Source organism: Agrilus planipennis, unplaced genomic scaffold (assembly GCF_000699045.2).
Source record: "Agrilus planipennis isolate EAB-ADULT unplaced genomic scaffold, Apla_2.0 scaffold4, whole genome shotgun sequence".
NCBI classification, from domain to species: Eukaryota; Metazoa; Arthropoda; class Insecta; order Coleoptera; family Buprestidae; genus Agrilus; species Agrilus planipennis.
The window spans coordinates 2,059,916-2,078,636 of record NW_020442463.1 but is presented as its reverse complement, the minus strand read 5'-3'; the positions used below and the strand labels follow the sequence as shown (position 1 = coordinate 2,078,636).

The 18,721-nt window shown below is 35.8% G+C and overlaps 1 protein-coding gene across 2 annotated transcripts in view; it reads left to right on the top strand.

The window, feature by feature from the left end:
* Positions 1 to 18,721, top strand: part of LOC108735980 (zinc finger protein chinmo) — a 92,953-nt gene that overhangs the window by 25,445 nt on the left and 48,787 nt on the right. Inside the window, exon 1 of one of the 2 annotated variants that reach the window (XM_018468222.2) lies at positions 12,455 to 12,889. The exons of the other annotated variant lie outside the window; for it this stretch is intronic. Within the exon in view, the coding sequence (XP_018323724.1) occupies positions 12,865 to 12,889 (25 nt within the window). The 5' untranslated portion in view covers positions 12,455 to 12,864. Of the gene's footprint in view, positions 1 to 12,454; positions 12,890 to 18,721 lie in introns of those variants that run through there. 2 annotated transcript variants of the gene reach the window in all.

The following is an 18,721-nucleotide window of genomic DNA, read 5'->3' as shown; positions in this document are numbered from 1 at the left end:
GGGAAAAAGCGAATAAAACGATTAGAAGTGACTGATTTCGGTATCTAAGAACTCAGATAACTCAGGAAGAAAGAAGAAGCACATATGTAAAACAGAGGACCGGGTCGAGTCGCCTTCAACAAAAAGAAGAAACTTCAATACTCGCGAACGGTTAATTTAGAAATTCGAAAAAGGTTGTTAAAGGTGTATGTTTGGAGCATGGCGCTGTACGGGTGCGAAACGTGGACAGTGAGTGCGGCGGAAAAGAAAAAGTTCGAAATTGGTGTTATAGGCGAATGATGAGGATACCGTGGATAAAGAAGGTTAGAAATGAAGAGGTAATAGAACAGGGGACTGTATGGAAGTCAAGAAAAATTCGAGATAGGTTAGAAGAACACCTTCTCAGACATGAAGGTCTAGTCATAGATATATTAGAGGCAGAAACAGGAGTTAGGAGGGGTGAAGGTAGACCTAGATTACATTACTGTACACAAATAGTTAAGGATGTGGGCTGGGTCTTAGGACTGACGACTGTATGGTGATGATGATTACGATAGTATTAGGATAGGTTGTTTGTCCTAATTTGTATTTTTTATTGAGTAAGTACTATTCTCGTCAACAAGAATACGTCGGTATGACCGAACTGCTACAATTTCTATCGTCTCTTGGTAGGGCTTATTTCAACGGTTTCAACTCAACCGTCAGGCTGAACATCCTTAAACTAGAATTACAATTTCATTGGTTTAGTGTTCAAATTAGAAACCGGATAATCGGGTACCTGACAAAACCAGTACGGTTAATGGTTCATGTCTTCATTCTTTTGGTCTTATTAAATACCACCCTCACCAAATCTCATTTAGTCCCGTTCAAAAGCCATTTAAACACCAAACCAATCAAATTTTGATTCTTGGTTGGCTCAACTATATCGAAATAACAAATAATTTAGCACAGTAATAATATATAATAATAAATAATGCAAATTAGGACGAAAGACCTGGGACGGATCCGCTGTGCACCCATGTCCAAAGCGGGTACCCGGCCCATCTGTAGCTTTAAACGACGTTTCTGAATGAGACTAAATGTTTGGTTTGGGATGTTGGTGAGGGTGCCATTTAATAGAAAGCTCGCCAGAACGACGTGAACCATTTACCGTAATGGTTGTTGCCGGGTACTTGGCGCATCTAATGTCAGGTACCCAGTAATCAGAATCCGGCACATCTCGATTTTAAATTAGGCAACTCTAATTTGTACAAGAAAAACAAATGAACACACTCATTACAACTCAAAAATACGCGTGTTAAATTAAACCAATGTAGGTAATTGGCTATACTGCTTGCTTTTGCGGTCGACTACGAAAGTGTATTCGGCACGCAGTGCGTATACTTAACGCAGCATAGCGTTATCGAGGCGCATTGCTGGCTGTATTTCCCCGGCCTCGCGTCAGGTCAGCTAAACAATACCCCGAAGACCAAGAAAAGAAGAGCCAGGCAGAGTAATAAACAAGCAAACAAGCTAGCGACGCTTTATTTCCGCCTCAACATCGCTGCAAGGATGGCAGTGAACAAATGAGTGAAGTGAATAGCGTGCAAAAGAAAAACTCGCTCGTCGTTCGTTCCGCCTGGCAACCGCGGTGGAGGCAACAGCCAGAACCGCGCCGCGTCCGCGACCGATATGATGCACCGCCACTGCTGCTGCGTATTTGTAAATTCGCGCCAAAGGCCGCGGTGCTGCACGTTGGCGGTCGGCGGCGGCGGCGGCAGCGGTTACAATATTTCGAGACTTCCATTGTTTATTCGGTCTCGAATCCGCGACTTGCCGCGGTGCGTGAGGCGCACATGCAGTTGCGTGTGCGATAGCAGTCGATGTGGTGCTTGATGGTGCTGTGCGCGAGACGACCGAATTGGAATGGCACTGTCGTTTACTTGTCGCACATTGTTGTTACGATTCTCGCTGTTAATATTGTGCGGCCGATAAAACTGCTGTAGTAAAAATAGTTGCGCTCTCGTTGTTTTTGTTTTCGTTGCTGCTGCTGCTGTTGCTATTGTGGTTATTGTTGTGTCAGTGTTACACTCTACAACTTTTTTTTCTTAAAATATTGGAAGTCATGCAGGGGTTAAGCTGATGTTGATTAATCGCAGATTTCGAGGTAATATTGGTGTACCGCCTACTTACTTACACTTATGCTTGTGATGTATAATGATGATATAAAAATAATGTCATACGTATCAACTTTTGTAACTTTTAGTGCGTTATATAATCCGCGATACACACGATACTATATGTATGTTTGTACCCGGTAGTAAGCATGTAAACGCACAATAATCCTTACGTATTTCCGGTTTGTAATAAGTCTCCTGTATATGGCAGACAACATTAATTAAAGTGGGATTGAAGATTGAAAGGTATATCTGAATTCCACACCGAACGATTTTCTTTTAAACACACGCATTATATAGGTATTTGTTTTCTCGTCTCCAAAGGTACTCATCCATAGGTGGACACCGAGTCCATCGAATCTGCGAACGCTTGAATGTTACTTTTAGTATATTCGCATGCATAATTAATTTTTCAACTTAATGTTGCTACTGGAGAAAAGTGGCTTTAAATAACATCGTGACCGTTGAGACTTCTAAAGGTCGCCCTAAACGACCGTTTTGTTTTACGTTTATAAAAAATTTTTTAATGTGCGATGACAGCAACGTGCGTCTAATTAATTGCGGTATTTTGATTTCAAATGATATATTAAAGAAAAAAAGCAATAAAGGAAGATACTTTTAAGTTAAAAGAATATGTTAAATGATAACATCAAGATACCTGCCAATTTAATTACAGATATAGAGAATGAATTTAAAGTCGAACTGAAACATATGCGTGTGCCGATAAAAAATGAAATTATTTGGACACTTGAGCTTGACAAATGTTACGTAAATGCTGATAAGGTTTACGCGATCCAGAGAAATACTTTCTAAGTACCTACAGTTAAAATTGTCTGCTCCAAATTACATACCCATCCATGTATTCTTATTTGAATTGAAATGCAATGAGGATTGATTATCACATTTTCATTATATGAATCTGTAAATATATACATATTCTCTCTCTGAAGGAAGAGTAAGTTGAAATAATTGCTTACTGCAATGTGATACGACAAATTTGGATTGGGAGATATTTAAGATGATTATTAAAGAATTAATGTTCAACATTGATGTCTAACTTGAATAATAAGAATTAATATAATAGCTTAAAGCACATAGGGACATAGCTACTTATGGGTGAGCCCGGTCGGATCAAGGCCCATCCTCAATATTAACCTAACCCGATATAACGTGAAATTACAAACCGTAAGCATTCAACTTCACATAACCTGAGACGTTTTACTTGATAATTGTCAAATTGCTTAGTACCCAAGAATTGACTAACTGATATAACAAATTCTTAGGGTCTGGGATGGTCTTGGTCGTGGTCTCTACATTGACTAGAGGAAGTTTGAGTAGCTTTGTGTTTTCATCACTGGAAATTTCCCCTAGTAATTGAAAATTAGGAAGGATCTCCTTGAGTACTTACTTTAGGGGTGTACTAAGGATTTTTCAAATTCAAACCTTGAATTGATGAAAAAGGAAGCTTATGGGATTGATTGACAGGCAACGCAGAGCCTAAGTCGATAGACCTAGAGATCTGAAATTTGGAGAGATATCCTTGAGTACTCTAGGGATACTCAACTTCGATCTGTGAAGTAGTTAAGAGGGTCTTAATGCGACGGATTGTCAGATAGCGTAGAGCCTAAATCGGTGGATCTAGATATATGAAATTAGGAAGGAATAATACTCGAGTACTTAACGGGCGCACTAATAAGGAGAAAGTTTTTTATATTCGTAAAAAGGAATAAAAAGGAGTGTTGATGTAACTAACTGACAGATAACGCAGAACCTAAATCGGACTCAGAGATTTGAAATTTCTTGAGTAGGTTTCTAGAGGTGCAATAAGGAATTTTTTTTCCAATTCGATCCTTGAGGTAGGTGCTAATATGAGTGACTTACAAACAAAGCGCAGCCTAAATCGGTGGACCTAGAGATTTGAAATTTGGAGGGATATTCATTTAATACTCTAGGGATGTACCAAATTCTTCAAATTCGTTTGTTTATAATATAATTCAGATGTTATATTAGACCTAGAGATATAAAATGCAATAGACGATTGAAATCCTTACCTAATTGTTAAGCAGAAAATAGCAAAGTACACAATGAATTGGAAATTACTCAATTAGAGCCAGGAGGTTTGGAATAAATAGGAGTGACTGAAAAATAGTTGACACTTTCCTGATTCCAGAAATTTGTGCTGTTTGTTTATATAAAGATTAAACTGTGTTGTTCGGTTATTATAGCGCTTACACGACATTGATAAAAACATCAACGAGGTGCGTCTGTTTCTTTAACCCGATTAATCTAATTTAACGGATTTTAATTGGAGATGCACCGGATAAGGTACTCGGCAGGTGCCTGACAGGGGCGACATTACTGTGAAAAAATTTTGATGTTATTAGCAAATACAATTTATAGCTTTATTCATTATTCTATTTAGATTAAATTTGTATATGCAGGTAAAATATATCTCTCTCACAACTGTTGACATAATTTTCTTTAAAAGTTATGACTAAAAAAACGTATTAAATTAAATGTGCAAGACCAAAACTTAACACACAAGACCAAGATTAAGAGCAAGACCAAGGCCAAGACTAGAAGTATTTGGACAAGACAAATACCAACACTGAGATAGACTTGGTCTTGGTGTGATTTGCTAATTACTATTTGAATTTGATCATTACAATAAACAAGGATAGAAATGAGTGAATAAATACTCTGTTACAAGAAGAATTCGTTCAACTGTAAGTATAAATTTCATTCTGATCTTCCAAAAAATCTGCTTATTCTTGCTTCATGTTGCAGCACTCTCGGAAAGTCATTGATTTTCACTTTACAGTTCGTTGAATTTAGTTAAGTGATTCGGAACGAATGCTTTTCAATAGTATTTATTTCACCTGCAGTTTTTGAGGAAATGAAAATGTTTTGTGATGGATGAATTCTCCTGCAATTATTTATTGGAAGTTTAAGCTAAAAAATTCTACTATTTCAATATTTTTTGTTGCAAACAGAAGGTAGATATGAAATTTTATTTTATACCACAAATTGGTTATATTAAAATTAATTTGAAAGAATAAAGTGAGAAGATTCTATAATTTTATTGTTCGGTCGATTGACGAAAGAAACGAGATAGTTCATTTAATATTCTCCTAGCGACGCGAGTTAAATGAACACTTCAATCTTAATTTTCTCAATGGACATTTGAAATATTTTTAATACGTGCAGCATAATTAGTACCGTAACATGTATTTTAATCACAGTTTATACGCATTTATCGTATACACCCTTACACAAAGCAAGCAAGTTAAATACGCTTTGGTCTTTCGAGCCGAACTTTTTATGTTCCACGTGAAAATAAAAACTAACCAAGAAGAGTTGCTTTTCATAAGCAAACTTTTCGAATTAAAATTCTGGTCTAAGTACGGCTCTGAAACGTCATTCGGTTGCGTGCAGAAGAAAATCTTGCAATCACTACGACTTAACGATGACGTGACTATCTTGCGTTACACTATCGCATTTGTATTCTTTAACAACTACGAAATGACATTTATCTTTCAGCAAAAACGAGATATACGTATATAAAGAAGTACAAACAAATGACTCAGGTTTTAGATTTACATTTGTAGAACAACATAAAACACCAAATAGAAAATTCAACACAAACAGCGGTTATTTCTTAAGTATTTTTTTTATCAGGTACTCACAATCGTTGTGCTGTAGTCTGCAATTATCCTATGTTATAATACACGTAAGCATCAATAGGGTTACCCATACCAATGAGTATTGTAAGGGTAGCATAACATTGCAATTGTTACAAATTTCACTGGAATCAACCCAGTTGTATTATCATCATCAAAGGTCGTTAATTCGAAGACTGGTTGGATACCTACCTCCACACTGCTCCTGAGATAATCTTCGCATTTCCCTACGACTAGAACATCCCACATCTTGAAGTATTTGCGAACAGTTATCTAATCTAGGTCTACCTCTATTCTTCTTCACTCCTATTTCTGCCTTTAATATGTCTCTGACTAGACCTTGATGCCTGAGAAGGTGTCCTACCACCCTATCTCGCCTATTTCTTATTGACTTCCATTGAGTCCTCTGTTCTCCTATTCTTTCTAATACCTCTTCATTTCTAACCTTCTCTATTCACGGTATCCTCATTATTCGCTTGTAATACCACATTTCAAACGCTTGTAACCTTTTTATTTCCACTGCGCCCACCGTCCATGTTTCGCACCCGTACAGTGCCGCACTTCAAACATACACCTTTAACAATCCTTTTCGAATTTCTAAATTAATCGTTGGCGAATATAGAAGTGACTTCTTTTTGTTGAAGGCGACTCGATCCTGCGCTATCTTTTGCTTTATATCCCTACTACTCCTCCCGTCCTGACGTATCTGACTTCCTAGATACCTAAAATCAGCCACTTCTATTTTTTCGTCTCATATCTTTATATTTGCTATTTTCCTACTTTATCATCTTCCCTTGCGAATAAGCGACAGAAATTGTAGCAGTTTGTTCATACTGGTATATTCTTGTTAAGAAGAACTATATCGACACAAGAAACAAATTAGGAAGAACTATGTATCCCAAAATAATTTTAATCACCAATTTTCATTGGGCAGTTTTTTTTTGTTATACTTATTAAATTATTATTGCTGGTGTTTGTAATTTTCTTTTGTCTTTCCCTTTACTTTTTTTAGGATCCGGCCGAGTACCGGATCTAAACCAGCTACCCGGTTCAGCTCTAGTTTAAACTGGTTCACTTTACTTCGTTTAGGCACAGTATGAAGAAATTCAATACAGTAGGTTCAGTAAATACTATCAGCGGATTTATAAACCAAGTCGCTTTAGTTTCTCTTTTTAAATTCGTTAATGAATTTGCTAATCATTTTAAAAATAAGACGTAATTCAGTACTTAATTTTAAAACAAGCAGAGATAATTATTGTAATGAGAATCTCATTGTGGTGTTTTAGATAATTGTAAATTAACTAATTAAAAGATAATTTTAATCGATTGTTGCTTCAATCACTTAAACCCCGCTCTTCCACCGTTTTTAATGTTGCACTTCTATGATGTTAAAGTGTTAGACGTTCATCATAAGCTTTTAAGTTTATGTAAAGTTTGCAAGATTTAAGGTAACGATTTCTTGCACCCGTTCTATCAATTCGTACGTTTTAGTGCATCAAATGTCATTCCTTATCGTCTGACGCAACGTTGAAATTATAACATGAGGTGGGTTCAACGAAACTTTTATCAGTCGCCACAAACGAAACGTTTTGTTCGTGTAAGAGTTTATCTTTCGAAAATAAATTGCGATTATTGCTTGTAACGTTATCGTGGAACAAAATTTGCACTCGTGTAAGAGGAGATAATTGTGCCATTTTTCATTGGTGAATTTTTTTTATTTGCGTCAAAATGGATATTTTGTGTAGTATTTGCAGTTTTTTAGCACGAATTGCTTACGTATATCAGTTTGAAAACAACATATCAAATCTTTTATCATGCACTCTGCTTTTCGGAGAAAGTAATTGTAAAAATTATTTATTTACGTATGAAATTTTAGTGTGCTTGATAAAAAAAAGGGTTCTAATACGTTAATTCATTCAAAAGAAGCATAAGTATCTTGGGATGGAGTAAAAATATATGGTAAATGTCTAGATGATGAAGGGGGTGGGGGTGGGTGGGATCGAAAGAGGTCTCCCCCACCATTGTTCCATAAAAAGTAATGGGCGTTAGATGAGAATGGGGCTAGGGGGGATCAAAAGAGGGTGGTCGTCTGAGTAAAACCCCATAAAAAATTTGCGGCGTTCTTACCTCCATAAAAAGTTATCGGGGTTGAAAGTTGATTATTTTGACAATTTTCATACACTATAATTCAAATAAAATTCAATAAAAAAAATATTTTCAAGCGGGTGGAGGTGGGGGATCGAAAGAGGGTGGTCACTTGAACAAAACCCGANGAATGGGTGGGTGGTGGTTCGGGTGAGAAAGATGAGACGGACGAAATGAAGACAGAAGAGAGTGAAAGATTATCTGTGGAATATTACTGCCTCAGCATTTGCCTAAGTGATCCAAGGAAACCACAGAAAAACTTGGACCAGGGCAGACGGACCCGGAATCGAACCGGCGTCCTCCCGAATGCTAAGCAATGGTCTAAAACTCTAGGCCATGCCGCTCTGTTTTGCGACATTTTTTTTTTTATGTTTTCGTGGAAGAGGGGAAATCTTCAGAAGACACCCAGCCGTCCGTACGACTGGGTAGTGTCGGATTCCCGAGGAAGAAGTCCTCGGACCTACCGACTAAAACTCCTCTACCTCAGGCCGTTTTAGGACCAACTAGGGTCCTCTTCAGCCGGTGTGATTATGGTAGTGTTATGTGGTTATGGTTTTGAGTTGTTGAGGTGTTTGCGACATTGTGTTTTACACCTATACGGACGTACGGCCCGCTAGCCGCTCTGATGCACTCGCTTTTTAAGTTTCTGAGATATTCTGAGATATTCATTTTAACGATATGCTGTAAAGGGCAGTTTTGATCTACATGAAATGCATACCGTACGTAATGTATTTAATTGGATGGAGATTAATACTCTACTGTTTAAAATAACTTGCCAAATAACCCATAATTGTTTTGTAATGTGTAAAAGGTTATCCTTAGGAGATATATACGAAACATATATAATGTACCATTCCGGACTTTTTTGATCGTTCTCTTTAAGATATACATTTCCGTAGTACATCAATTTGATCTACCTCGTAAGGTTAACCAGCGTTTGCAATGTAAGCGCACAAAAAATATGTTTATTACGACATCACATTACAAATCATTGAATTTCTCGGCTTTTCTGTACAATAATATGCATGTATTTACATTTAAACCTTCCTCTTGTATCACTCTATCTATTGCTGAAAACTGCATTAAAATCCGTTGCGTAGTTAAAAAAATCTAAGCGTACAGACATCGGGAGCGACTTTGTTTTATTTTATGTAATGATTTCAGAAATAATAAATTGCTAAAATAAATATTTTAGTGAAAATTTTTTTCTTAAAAATAATAGATACATATGTATATAAACCAAAAAAAAAAGATCCTCCCTAATTACCACAAAACACTTCTAATGTAGGGCATTACCAAAGCGAACCTGGTTCTAAAATATGTTAAAATTTGACAATTTATACTTGAATACTCAGAGTGAACGAAAGGTGGAAAAGGAAGGTGTAATAGAAAGAATTTAGTGGGAAATTTAAATAGGTTCAATACCCTTAATAAAAGTAAAAAAAAAACAGTATTGCCGGCTAAAAAGGATGAAAAAGAATAAAAATTATCTCGTGAATTTGCATTTTAGACTCATCTGTAATTCCATCTTGTCCTAACTTTTACAAAATTGCTTAGCTGATAATTATATTTTTAATTAATCAAACTCTGTAGTCTCTATCTTTTTCAATTCGTGAAAATTTTGACAATTATGCGCCATGACTCATAAGGTCTTCTAATTTATAATAACGGTTATTTTATTTTTTATTATTAATAAAATCTACATTGCTATTTGATATGAGGTGAAGCAATGCTTGTAGACCTAACCTAAAAAGAGATGCATTCCTTACAAATGTCCCATAATTTAGATCCATTCCCTTATTTGCATTTTGCCCGTTAAAAAACATTTGAAATGCGCAAATATATCTCACTAACGAAAACAAAAAACTAGGTCTTTTATGCGCTAGGAATAAATTCGTTTATGCTTTCTTAAAACGCGAAACTATTTCGTGCAAAGAATTTAAAACAGTTTATATAGATACCTAATACATGCTAAAAATGCACAAGCAAATGCATGACCAGTTTAATTTATTAGAGAAATAGAGAAAAGCTAGATAAAGAAAAAGAAAGGGAAGTGTTATATTAAAATAAATAGGCGATAGTTGTGCAAATTAAAACAATTGGACTAACAGTTATTTCTTTTTTCTGCATTGGAGTGTTTTTTTTTTCTTTCAATATTTGATGGTTTTCGTCACCGTTGATAATATAATTTATTACTTTGACCACACTTTTATCTTATCGTTAACCACTGCCTTAGCTTTTGCGGTTATAACAAAGAAAACGAAATGCCTATATACACATTTAATAAGTAATAATTGCAACTTTTTTTGTAACGTAAAAGTGTCGATACAGAAGAGTTTCGTAATTTGAAAAGAGAGTCATTGAAATATTTAATTGATCTTGAACGATATAAAATATTAAGCGAAATCAGAATCAATTGTAAAACGTCATTGTTGGGTAAGGTATTCTGTTGAAGATTAATGAAATACAAGGAAATTGTATAGGTAGTTTAGAATGATATGACCTTATTATCTACATTCATAATGTACATTACAAAAACATTGATTAAGCATGTGTTTCACTTTACAACTAGGGATGGACTATAAACAATAATGGCGAATGTATGTAGGTATTAGAAATTGGTAGATCATTAAATGTGTGGAGTTTTGTCACTGCACAACAGAAGATCAAGATTCACGCCATTTTAAATAAATTAGGTATGGGTTAGGTACCTGGTCTGGATTCGGCACGTTTTTTAGGATCCGCCCTGCTACCGGATAATAACGCCGAGAACCCGGCAGTGCGGGATAATTATCATCATCATCATAAGGTCGTCAGTCCTAAGACTGGTTGGACACGCACCTCCATTCTTTCCTATCCTGAGCTAATCTTCGCATTTCCCTAAAACTAGAACAACCTATATCCTTAACTAGCCGGGTAATTCTACTAGAGAAAAACTTCAATACTCGCGAACGGTTAATTTAGAAATTCGAAAAAGGTTGTTAAAGGTGTATGTTTGGAGCATGGCGCTGTACGGGTGCGAAACGTGGACAGTGAGTGCGGCGGAAAAGAAAAAGTTCGAAATTGGTGTTATAGGCGAATGATGAGGATACCGTGGATAAAGAAGGTTAGAAATGAAGAGGTAATAGAACAGGGGACTGTATGGAAGTCAAGAAAAATTCGAGATAGGTTAGAAGAACACCTTCTCAGACATGAAGGTCTAGTCATAGATATATTAGAGGCAGAAACAGGAGTTAGGAGGGGTGAAGGTAGACCTAGATTACATTACTGTACACAAATAGTTAAGGATGTGGGCTGGGTCTTAGGACTGACGACTGTATGGTGATGATGATTACGATAGTATTAGGATAGGTTGTTTGTCCTAATTTGTATTTTTTATTGAGTAAGTACTATTCTCGTCAACAAGAATACGTCGGTATGACCGAACTGCTACAATTTCTATCGTCTCTTGGTAGGGCTTATTTCAACGGTTTCAACTCAACCGTCAGGCTGAACATCCTTAAACTAGAATTACAATTTCATTGGTTTAGTGTTCAAATTAGAAACCGGATAATCGGGTACCTGACAAAACCAGTACGGTTAATGGTTCATGTCTTCATTCTTTTGGTCTTATTAAATACCACCCTCACCAAATCTCATTTAGTCCCGTTCAAAAGCCATTTAAACACCAAACCAATCAAATTTTGATTCTTGGTTGGCTCAACTATATCGAAATAACAAATAATTTAGCACAGTAATAATATATAATAATAAATAATGCAAATTAGGACGAAAGACCTGGGACGGATCCGCTGTGCACCCATGTCCAAAGCGGGTACCCGGCCCATCTGTAGCTTTAAACGACGTTTCTGAATGAGACTAAATGTTTGGTTTGGGATGTTGGTGAGGGTGCCATTTAATAGAAAGCTCGCCAGAACGACGTGAACCATTTACCGTAATGGTTGTTGCCGGGTACTTGGCGCATCTAATGTCAGGTACCCAGTAATCAGAATCCGGCACATCTCGATTTTAAATTAGGCAACTCTAATTTGTACAAGAAAAACAAATGAACACACTCATTACAACTCAAAAATACGCGTGTTAAATTAAACCAATGTAGGTAATTGGCTATACTGCTTGCTTTTGCGGTCGACTACGAAAGTGTATTCGGCACGCAGTGCGTATACTTAACGCAGCATAGCGTTATCGAGGCGCATTGCTGGCTGTATTTCCCCGGCCTCGCGTCAGGTCAGCTAAACAATACCCCGAAGACCAAGAAAAGAAGAGCCAGGCAGAGTAATAAACAAGCAAACAAGCTAGCGACGCTTTATTTCCGCCTCAACATCGCTGCAAGGATGGCAGTGAACAAATGAGTGAAGTGAATAGCGTGCAAAAGAAAAACTCGCTCGTCGTTCGTTCCGCCTGGCAACCGCGGTGGAGGCAACAGCCAGAACCGCGCCGCGTCCGCGACCGATATGATGCACCGCCACTGCTGCTGCGTATTTGTAAATTCGCGCCAAAGGCCGCGGTGCTGCACGTTGGCGGTCGGCGGCGGCGGCGGCAGCGGTTACAATATTTCGAGACTTCCATTGTTTATTCGGTCTCGAATCCGCGACTTGCCGCGGTGCGTGAGGCGCACATGCAGTTGCGTGTGCGATAGCAGTCGATGTGGTGCTTGATGGTGCTGTGCGCGAGACGACCGAATTGGAATGGCACTGTCGTTTACTTGTCGCACATTGTTGTTACGATTCTCGCTGTTAATATTGTGCGGCCGATAAAACTGCTGTAGTAAAAATAGTTGCGCTCTCGTTGTTTTTGTTTTCGTTGCTGCTGCTGCTGTTGCTATTGTGGTTATTGTTGTGTCAGTGTTACACTCTACAACTTTTTTTTCTTAAAATATTGGAAGTCATGCAGGGGTTAAGCTGATGTTGATTAATCGCAGATTTCGAGGTAATATTGGTGTACCGCCTACTTACTTACACTTATGCTTGTGATGTATAATGATGATATAAAAATAATGTCATACGTATCAACTTTTGTAACTTTTAGTGCGTTATATAATCCGCGATACACACGATACTATATGTATGTTTGTACCCGGTAGTAAGCATGTAAACGCACAATAATCCTTACGTATTTCCGGTTTGTAATAAGTCTCCTGTATATGGCAGACAACATTAATTAAAGTGGGATTGAAGATTGAAAGGTATATCTGAATTCCACACCGAACGATTTTCTTTTAAACACACGCATTATATAGGTATTTGTTTTCTCGTCTCCAAAGGTACTCATCCATAGGTGGACACCGAGTCCATCGAATCTGCGAACGCTTGAATGTTACTTTTAGTATATTCGCATGCATAATTAATTTTTCAACTTAATGTTGCTACTGGAGAAAAGTGGCTTTAAATAACATCGTGACCGTTGAGACTTCTAAAGGTCGCCCTAAACGACCGTTTTGTTTTACGTTTATAAAAAATTTTTTAATGTGCGATGACAGCAACGTGCGTCTAATTAATTGCGGTATTTTGATTTCAAATGATATATTAAAGAAAAAAAGCAATAAAGGAAGATACTTTTAAGTTAAAAGAATATGTTAAATGATAACATCAAGATACCTGCCAATTTAATTACAGATATAGAGAATGAATTTAAAGTCGAACTGAAACATATGCGTGTGCCGATAAAAAATGAAATTATTTGGACACTTGAGCTTGACAAATGTTACGTAAATGCTGATAAGGTTTACGCGATCCAGAGAAATACTTNTAAAATGATAATGGAAAAATAAAATTTAACAGTTAATTTTTTTAATTATCGAAAAATGCCGTTTAGTTTCCGTGAAAATTTACTATTAAGAATTGTGAAAGATTCGTCTTCATAAGATGAATTCATTTTTGGTTTTTTTTTAGTGTTCATCAGGTTTATTGTTATTTTCGTCATTAAAATCGTTTTACCTAATAAAAAATTGTATACTACATTATGGAATAATTTTAACAATTACTAAAAATCCGTGAAATTGATAATAAGCTAAAGAAAATGTAATGGCGGGTAAATATCTAATATTTTTGTTTCATTTTTATTAATTTTCATATCGTACTCTGCTTCCGCTAATACTGCTATATCGTTGAAAAATCGAATTAAGTTAATTTTTTCTCTTACAGCGGCCATGTCTTTAATAATATAAATCACATATTCGATATTACCATCTCTTCATAAGGTCGTCAGTCCTATGACTGGTTGGATACGCACCTCCACTTTCTCCTATCCTGAGCTAATTTTTGCATTTCCCTAAAACTAATACACCCCACATCCTTTGCCATTTTTGTAAACAGTAGGTAATATAATCTAAGTCTACCTTTAGTTCTTTTAACTCTTGTCTCTGTTTCTAATATGTCACTGACCAGTCTTTCATAATATCTCTTCATTTTTAACCTTCTTTATCCACGGTATCCTCATCATTCGCCTGTAACACCACATTTCGAACGCTTTTAACCTTTTCTTTTTCGCCTTGCCCACCGTCCACGTTTCACACTCGTTAGGGCCGCGCTCCAAACATACACCTTTAATAATCTTCGAACTTCTAAATTAACCGTTCGCGATATTATAATTAAAAAGTATTCTAACTTCCTTCCTAATTTTTACTTCTCTACGATTTTGCCCAAATTCTACAACTACCTGTTGTCCTTTATATAAGCTGTATACCACTCTTATATCCCCAAATGTCATCTCTACAAACCTACGTATTTTAGCATCTTCTGCCATTAAATAATTAAGTAAATAAATAATTATTAGGTTACCTTTTTATTTCAGTATCTCATCCCACGCTCTTTTTTTTCCATCGTTTTTATAACTATTATCCGTTCTATACGATAAGATTTTTAAGCCGAAAAAAGTAAAAAAAGCAAAAGTGATGTGTTTCACTGTTTCCTCCCTATACAGATAAGGCAAAATGTTTACCGAACGTAGAAATTATGCATTTCTTTGGCGGCATTTCTTCGTTTTATTTCGTATAAGAAAAAACGCATAATTTAGAGAACGTGTGAAATATGCTTTTTAAGGCCTATCGCGCACTGCGATTTTCTACTTCCGCGACAGAAATGTCTCGTGAAAATCATGCTCACAATCGCTACCAAACAATTGCAGTTTTTAGTCAGATGCAAGATCATCGTCATAGAAACAACGTATTGTGGCATTGTTAGTTTGCGGATTTAGCAAGATCAATTCTTTGCTATGACCGCACGTAAAATTTTAGTAAAATTAAAGTACAATTACGGTATAGAATGAAATAACTCAATTAAAATTGTACGTTAGTAAAAATGAATAAATTGCGTTATTATTAGAAATCTGGCCTTTTATTAAATCAGTAAAACAGAATTAAACAAGAATAGTTCGAAGAATATGCTGAAATAAACACAATAAAATTGAAAGTTTTTTCTTTTTTGTATTAACAATATACAGGGTGCCCCAAAAGTTCAAATTTATGTTTCATATGTGCTAAAAGTGTAGTTCACTTTATTATATATATTAATAGGGTGCTCCAAAATTAATTAATTTGGTCGATTAAAAGCAAAGGTCAAGTCAAATAGTATTTATTCATAGTCAAGTAATGATGACCACTGGAATAGGTTAAACCTAAAACAATGCTTTCATTCAGAGGGTCGGTCATATGAAGTCGAGGTCTGGGATTGCGATCGCAGGGTAACTATTTTTGAGACGTTCAAGGGATCAAGACCGTTAATGTCGTGGTTTGCCCACACTCTAAAAAATGGAAAAATTCTTAGAATTGTGAATATTGGTTATGAATACCATTATTATAACTTATATCTTATAAATTTCATGAAATATGCCCATAAATTGCAAATATACAGCAAAAATTTATATATTACTGCTTAACCATCGATTTATGTTGCACATACAATGCAAATTTTCGCTTACTGTCCGAGATAGACGGTATAAAATTGTCATCTCCGATATATTTTCTTCTGTAAAAATTTATAATCTACTAATATTATAGAAAGTAAATTAAACTTTTTTAGTAAATCCAACTTTTTTTAGAGTGCACCCGTGCTTGTTTAGTTTTAATCGGCAAACGTCCTGTTGTAGGCAAGAAATAAATGAGAATCAATTCATCAAATTAGGGTAAGAGTACGATGTGTAATATGTTCCATATACTTCGTCATGAGACATCCTGAAATAATTATGTTTCGTTTTATCGTCTATCAGGTGTTAAAAATTTCCCTTTTTTACATTTTATTAATGTAGGATGAATCCAATATCCTTGATAAGATTTTTTAGAAGAAAGTTTTCTTTTTTTTATGGCGAATGCCTGCCGTCGGCGAAACTTATCTATCATTTAAAACAAAAATAACAAAATACTTTTAAGATTATTATTATATTGTGCACAATAATAAAACTGTTGAAACTTATATTTTATTTTTGTTTAAAATTGTAGCAGTATATTTGCTCTATCTTATCCAATATATTCACTTTCAGGAAACATACTCGCTGTGGACCCTGTGATTGTATCCAGGGGCGCAACAACGTTACAGTTTGACTGGGTACTCCCATCATAATACTATAAATATTTATATACTGCGGGTGTGTATAAACTGAAAAGATCGAGTTCGGCTGCTCAATTACGAGCTTGAACTATTTGAACCGAACTTTCAAGTTGGGTTATTATCTGAATCGACTGGAATTGACTGGGTGCCCAACCCAATCGAGTGGGTGCTCAGACACCCGTGGACCCCCCCCCTTGTTGCGCCCCTGATTGTATCACGGATTTTCAGCTGATCGGAAAGTCTCAGTTACGGTCCAGTCATGAACAAAATCTTTCTGATACATTCACACGCGGTTAGTTAGCGATCTCATCGTCACTACGATAATAGGAGCCACAGCGAGTACGTTTTCTCAATGAGTAGCACACACTCATAAGGAAGAATTTTTAACTCAACATTTGATAGACGATAAAACGGAATTTCATAGACATTTCAGGATGAATCGCAGCGAATTTCAACAATTACAACATGATATTTTAAAAGATGGTACTTAACAAAAGAGAAATCCACTTTTCGAGAGTGTATTATTTTCTGCGACATGACGATTCCTTATATACATTGAATAGACACGGGCAGATAGGCCACGAGCTCGACAGTCTTAATCGCCTCAGAAATAATTATCACGAACCCCACCGCGACTTTTCTTGATTGCACCCTTCAATGCAAATTAAAGCATTGGTTCAGATTTAACCGATTTCAGCGGTCATGACTGGACCGTGACCGGCACGTCTAATGTGAATCGGCCTTTATATGAACGCTGTAGTAGAAACCTCGGCAGTGAAAAGGTCGATTCACATTAGACGTGCCGGTCACGGTCCAGTCGCGGTTATATCAAAATATCGTTGGAGGGAAATATAGCGAGATCGTGCCTTATAACGTGAATAATGCCATATAAAATGTATGCTACAATAATGTTGAAATCAGAGCCATAGTTAAGGGATAAGTATTATATTTAAGCGAAAGGTATTAACGTTAGTTTAGGTGTTAATATTTAATTGATTCCAAACCAAAATATCACAGAAATGAGGAGGTACTACTAAGAGTAGGAAAACAGAGTGCGCTATGGAAGTGACTAAGAAATAAGCACTCAGGCATGAAGGGCTAGTTAAAGACATTTTACAACTCAAAACAGGAGTTAAGAGCAGTAGTGGTAGACCTAGATTAGATTATTGTTCACAAATAGTTAAGGCCCCATATCAGTCGTTTTTTAGACAAACGAGATTTTTTTTAATCTTATTAAATGGATTACTCTTGATGTATACAAATCAGAAGAGTGGTCAAAGTCTCAAATCAAAGCTTTCATTATTATCTACTAAGTACAAATAGCGCCTTTTTAAATGCACTTTTCGTTTTTGTTTTATCCTAAAAAAAACCTTAAAACTTAATAAATTCCAGCCACATAGTAATGAGTTAGAAGCTGTGCTTTAGACAAATGTTAGTTTATGCTNTTAGTAAAAGTTATTAATAAAATCATTTTTATAAAAAATCAAAATGTTTAAATCGGTTTTAATCAATTGCCTGCACCTCGTTTTTAATATAGTATCGTGTTTTACATCAAATTTTCCATCAAAAACGTAATTTTAATTGGAGAAATTATTACCAAGTACTGATGGAAAAAAATTAGTTTTTCTAGCGCGGCACGTGACATTGGCGCCTTCTTTCCGTGCCTCTATTATTCAATTAATTAATATCCATTAACAAATACATTATAAAAAATTGAACGAAAAAATTATAGTTGTGTCTCTGAACCTATGTACAACCGACGAGTGTGAGATCTTCCCGTGAGAACGACAGATTCCGTATTTTACTGATTATGACTTTTAGGATTAGTGTTGCATCTTTCTAATATGTTTTAATAAAATTGTCATTTCTTATTAGTTTCCAGATTAGAGAAGTCGCTTGCTTTAACTTTAAGCTTTTTCGAGTTAATTTATAAAACAATTGTTTTAAAAATAAAGTTTCATTAATTGAAAAGATAATTTTTTAGCGTTGTCATTTATTCATTTTTTAATTAAATTTATATAAAGTCTCATGTGTTAATAAACAATATTCCTTGATAAGGAACATAGAATAATTATTTCTATGACGAAATGAGGCGTGCAATGGAATCCGGGCAAATGTAAAGTGTCGCGCCTGAAGAATTAATTTTATTTTAGTAGCATAAGCGATCTCGTATCAGTAATTTTTACATCTTTGAGATATCGACCTCTCTTCCAACTCT